General features: G+C 31.8%; 1 protein-coding gene across 1 annotated transcript; it reads left to right on the top strand.

Annotated features, from left to right (window-relative positions):
* The first annotated feature begins 568 nt into the window (after window positions 1-568).
* Window positions 569-5,526, top strand: LOC112488918 (TMV resistance protein N-like). Its single transcript, XM_048463615.2, has 6 exons — window positions 569-1,038; window positions 1,543-2,650; window positions 2,806-2,995; window positions 3,080-3,144; window positions 3,792-4,541; window positions 5,068-5,526. Exons 1-6 carry the CDS (start codon window positions 569-571, stop codon window positions 5,524-5,526), a joined length of 3,042 nt encoding a protein of 1,013 aa, XP_048319572.2.

The raw sequence follows: 5,526 nt of genomic DNA, 5'->3' as shown, positions 1-5,526 counted from the left end.
ATTCCCCTTACGATTCCACAGACCAAACGCAAATTTGTATTCTTGGCACATGGTACATGTTATTTCGGTATAAGTTTTGATAAATTAATTAGTTGCTACATCTAAGTATTATTCTTTGTTAAGTTTTGAAAATCATATAATTATTCCTTATTTATTTATTTTTTTATAGGCTATTGACTATTTCAACATGTTGACTAAAAGATAACGCGGCTTCCAACTCCTTTAATTCTCTTGTTTCTCCAAACAGAGAAACACATCGTTTTGGGCAATCGGCAAAGACGGTTTTGAACAATAGCAGAGAGCAAAACGGCATCGGAGAACCTAGCTGCAGCAGTGACAGAGGCATGTACAAATGTGCATGTAAAAAAAGTAGCAATGTGAGAACGATGGGTTGGGTTTGTGAGCTTTTATGGAGAAGGGAGAGGCATTAAAGGAAGGAGCTTTTATGGTTATTCTTTCTCTATGTATATATATACATATCTATATATATATATATATATAATCAACGGATTGAGCTCCAATTTTTGATTTTTTTTTTCCTTAACTTGTGGATTTTCAGGTTAGAAACATGGCTTCTTCTTCTTCTTCTCAAGGAAAGCATGATGCGTTTCTTAGTTTCAGAGGTGAAGACACCCGCTATGGCTTTACTAGCAATCTGTATCGTGCTTTGCGTGAAAAGAATATCCAAACCTACATGGATGATCAAAAACTTGAAAGCGGCCAGGAAATCTCACCACAACTTATGAAAGCCATTAGAGAATCAAAGATTTGGATAATAATTTTCTCCAAAGACTTTGCTTCTTCCACATGGTGTCTAGATGAAGTGGTGAAAATACTTGAATGCAAGAGTGATGGAAATGTCATACCCATTTTTTATGAAATAGAACCATCCATTGTAAGGAAACAGGAAGATAGTTATGGTGTAGCATTTGCTAAACACGAACATCGTTTTAAGGATAGAATGGACAAGGTGCAACAGTGGAGGGATGCTCTGAAAGAAGTGGCTGCTTTGAGCGGTTATGATTCGAAGAATTTTAGGTAACTTTCTATCTTATTAATTTTTTAATATGTATACAACATAAATCACATATTCTCTGTCTATTAAATCATGGAAAGATATTAAAAATCCGTCTATAATTTTATAAATCATCATTTTCTTGTTAGGTTATAAGGTAAAGGTCATGTTAAATAAGATCTGTGTCCTTGACAAGAATAAAATCCATCACTTAGCTTTTTTGGAGTTAACTATAATTAAACAACGTAATTTTTTTTTTTATAATTAAGTTGATTTAAAAGTCCAACCAAAAAAAAAAAAAAATTCCAATTAGACTTATAGCAATCATAGTTTTTACAATAACAACTATAAATGTTGAATAAAAATTCAAATCATCCAGACATATAACTAATAAATTGAATTTAAATCATCCACATATATAACTAATAAATTGAGTATTAAAATTGAAATGATCTATACTCTTTATTTTAAATTCCTAAATTTATATAAAATAGCTAACAATTGTATTTGATCTCTTCATTTGCTAGGCCTGAGTATATGCTAGTTCAAAAAATTGTTGAAGATGTTTTATTGAAATTGCCTAAATACCATTTAACAAATGATAATTTCAAGGGGAGCCTCATTGGGATTGAAGAGCGTATCATGGAAATTGAATTATTATTTTGCTCAATGGATGTTCGCATCATAGGTATTTGGGGCATGGGAGGTATCGGTAAGACCACCCTTGCTAGTATGGCATTTCAAAAATTTTCATGTTCTCCTTTTGATGGTTATTGCTTTCTTAAGGATGTAAGGGAAGAATCCGAAAGACATGGAATAAATCATTTGAGAAATAAACTTCTATCTGTGTTATTAAAGGATGACACTATTATAAACACAGACACTCCATTTGTAGTATCAACTTTCATTCAAGACAGATTTCATCATAAAAAGGTCCTTGTTGTTTTAGATGATGTGGATTCAGTATCCACATTACAATATTTACTTGACGGGTTTGACCATTTTGTTGATGGAAGTAGAATCATTGTCACATCTAGAGATGTCCAACTGCTTAGGACAATGGCTGATAAAATCTATGAGGTTAAGAGATTAAATGATTTTGAAGCTCTTGAGCTCTTCCGCTTGCATGCTTTTAGAAAAAATTCTGATCTTGTAGCAGATTATGAAACTTTATCAAAAGAAGTGGCAAATTATGCGGATGGCAATCCATTAGCTCTTAAAGTTTTGGGTTCTTTAGTTTACTCCAAAAGCAAAAAAGAATGGGAAAGTGCATTAGGTAAGCTGCAAATAGGTCCAAATAAGGACATTCAAAAAGTGTTGAAAATAAGTTTTGATGGATTAGGCGACAAAGGCATCCAGGATATATTTCTTGACATTGCATGCTTCTTTAATGATGAAGTTGATAGAGAACATGTAGAAAGCATATTACATCGAAGTGAGCATTCTGATGCAACGATTGGAATAAGTGTTCTCATTGATAAGTCCTTAATAGTTGAATATCAAAAAAGATTGTCCATGCATGCTTTACTACGACAAATGGGTAAGGCCATTGTTTGTGATGAAAACAAAGAACCAGGAAATCGTAGTAGATTGTGGATTGCCAAGGATGTTTGCCATGTACTTGAAAGAAATACGGTAAGTGTAAATCAATATATATTTATTTATATATCTAACAAAAATACATACTTTAGTTTTTTTTTTTTTTTAATAAATTATATACACTAGATAGTAAATTTCCTTTATATATTGTGAATATATATCCTTATCTGTAACATTGGGTTGATTGTCAGGGAAGCTCTGAAATGGAAGGCATGTTATTAAGTCAGTCGGAGCTTAAAAAGGATTTAAATGTGAGGTCTACAGCATTCTCAAAAATGCATCATCTAAGATTTCTTAGAATGCATTTTGATGAAAGATTTGATTATAGAGCCTTACTCCTAAAAAAAGAATTGTGCAAAGAAATATATCTTCCTTCGGAAGGTATTGATAATCTTTCTGATGAGCTAAGATATTTTCAATGGGACTCATACCCTTTAAATTATTTGCCATCAAATTTTATCACAGAGAATCTTGTTGAACTTGTTATGCGTGGCAGCCAACTTGTGGAGATAGATTGGAATGAAAACCAGGTATACATTGTTGCTAGTTAATTTATTTATTAACATATTTACAATGTTTATTTTTTTTAATCCAAGAAATTCCTAGATGAATTTCATTCAAGAGGCTTTGGATTATGTACATCTAACCCAACATTGGATTACATGTAATCCGAAGCCTCCTAGATGAAACACATGTAATCTGAAGCCTCCTAGATGAAACTCATGTGGGATTGAGAGAATCTTGCGTATATATCAATAATTCTCTCATACAGTTAGGATATATTTGTTCCATAACCTTATTCAAGCATTTAAAAGGCTATATATATATATATGACCAGGTTAAATCAGACATTTAATATTAGCACTAATGTTAAAGATTTCTTTTTTCAATTTTGCATCAAAAACTGAGATTTAAAATATATTTATTAATTATTGAATCTTGACAGAATTTACATTTTAATATATTAGTAAATTTAAATTTTAATATTTTTGAATTTAATTTAAATTTTAATATTTGATTTGATAAAAAATTTAATAATAAAAGATCTAATATTAAAATAATAAGATCATCAGTTTAAATATGTATATATATATATATATATATGGATATCATATTGGATATATAGTAGTTAACTATTGAGTGTTTTTTTTTTTTTCTTTTTTTTGGTTTGTGACAGCCCATTGGGAAGTTAAAGAAGTTGGATCTTAGTCATTCTCAGCACCTTATTGGAATACCAAATTTGAGTGGGGCTATAAGTCTTGAAACCTTAAATCTTGAAGGTTGTAAAAGATTGGTTAAAGTTCCTTCATATTTAAAAAATCTGGACAAGCTTCAATGTCTAGATTTGAGTGATTGCCAGAATCTGAAAGATGGCATAGAATATCTTCCATTAAATATAAGGAACTTAAGATTGGGCGGGACAGCAATAGAGGAAGTGCCATCATCAATTGGGTGTCTTTTGGGTCTCTTATATTTAGTTTTGAAAAATTGCAAAAGACTTAAAAGTCAACCAGAAAATATTTGGAAGTTGGAACATCTGAAATATCTAGATCTTGGCGATTGCCTAAACCTAGAAAAGCTTCCAGAAATCTCGAATGATCGTATAAGTTCATCTCTACGAAATTTGAGTATAAGTGGTTGTAAGAGATTGAAATCAATAACAGAGCTTCCATCATCTTTAACAATTTTATCTGCATATAACTGCTCATCGCTGCAGACCATATCAAGCTGGAGGACTCCAACAGCACAAGATTTATTGGGTGAAGAATGTTGCGTTCATGCTTCTGATCGCCAAGATAAAAAAAAACGACACAAAGGGTACGAGTATAGGTTTGACAATTGTTTAAAATTGGATCACAACACGCGCAACAACCTAATTGCTTATGGTGCGCATCGGAGAATTTTGTGTGCTGCTCAGGATATTGATGTAAGTATATACATTTGCATATATATATATATATATATATTTATTTATTTATATACAATCATTTTCACAACAGAATATTCTAATTATATTACCATTACTACAGTAAAACAGAGTACTGGCCACAACAAAATTGTGGCTGAAAGTTTATATTGTGTGGCCTATACTTCTGTGGTTAAAAGTTTTGAGCAATGCTATAATAAAGGCATTTATTAGGTTGTGGCCTATACTTCTGTGGTTAAAAGTTTTGAGCAATGCTATATTAATTGTAGCTAAAACCACAATAACCTTTGTAGCCAAAACTAATCGTTTTAACCAACAACTATTGTTTTGGCCAAAAGTGCTTTTACACATAACAATTTATAATGGCTAAAAGTCCCATGGATTTTTTTTATTTTATTATTTGTTTGTTTGTAGTGTACGCTTTACTATATATGGATAGGAGATGATAATAAATTAATCAGGACTAGATAAAATTGATGATTTTTCTGATGTCTTTTTAGATTAATTTGTAGTCCATGTGGTACAGGATATTTCCTTTATTAAAACGGTGTATCCAGGGGATGAAATCCCAGAGTGGTTCAGCTATCAAACAGATGGTGGGAACTCAATCCAAATCCGGCTTCCTCCTAATTGGTTTGATGTTAGTGATCCATATTTCAAAATCGCATTTTGTGCTGCTTTTGTGTTAAATAAATCTGGGCCGCTAACTTATATCGAATTCGAGTTCGATTTCAAGACCAACAAGATCAACGGTAATGAGCATGTTTACAATCACAATGATTGTTGGTCGCATCTAGCAATTACCAATCCAAATGATCATCACGTCTTCATAAGTTACCAGACCATCGATTTGAGACGTGTATTTGGGGAAAACTGGTCCTCTTTTTGTAGCAATGTCACCAAGGCTTCTTTCCGTGTGTTTATTTGGGGAGCAAATGTCATCACTTGGAAGATCAATAAGTGTGGTTTCGAGTTGTTAAAATAA

The sequence above is a fragment of the Ziziphus jujuba genome, chromosome 6 (assembly GCF_031755915.1).
Source record: "Ziziphus jujuba cultivar Dongzao chromosome 6, ASM3175591v1".
Lineage (NCBI taxonomy): Eukaryota > Viridiplantae > Streptophyta > Magnoliopsida > Rosales > Rhamnaceae > Ziziphus > Ziziphus jujuba.
The sequence above is the reverse complement of the archived record's forward strand: the minus strand, read 5'-3'. Positions and strand labels throughout refer to the sequence as shown.

What these genes read in the sequence shown, in the direction of transcription:
- LOC112488918 (XM_048463615.2), top strand. Translation starts at nt 569, where the DNA reads ATGGCTTCTTCTTCTTCTTCTCAAGGAAAGCATGATGCGTTTCTTAGT. An exon ending in TAGATTGGAATGAAAACCAG is followed by an intron (nt 3,145 to 3,791) that starts GTATACATTGTT and finishes GGTTTGTGACAG; the next exon opens with CCCATTGGGAAGTTAAAGAA. An exon ending in GTGCTGCTCAGGATATTGAT is followed by an intron (nt 4,542 to 5,067) that starts GTAAGTATATAC and finishes CATGTGGTACAG; the next exon opens with GATATTTCCTTTATTAAAAC.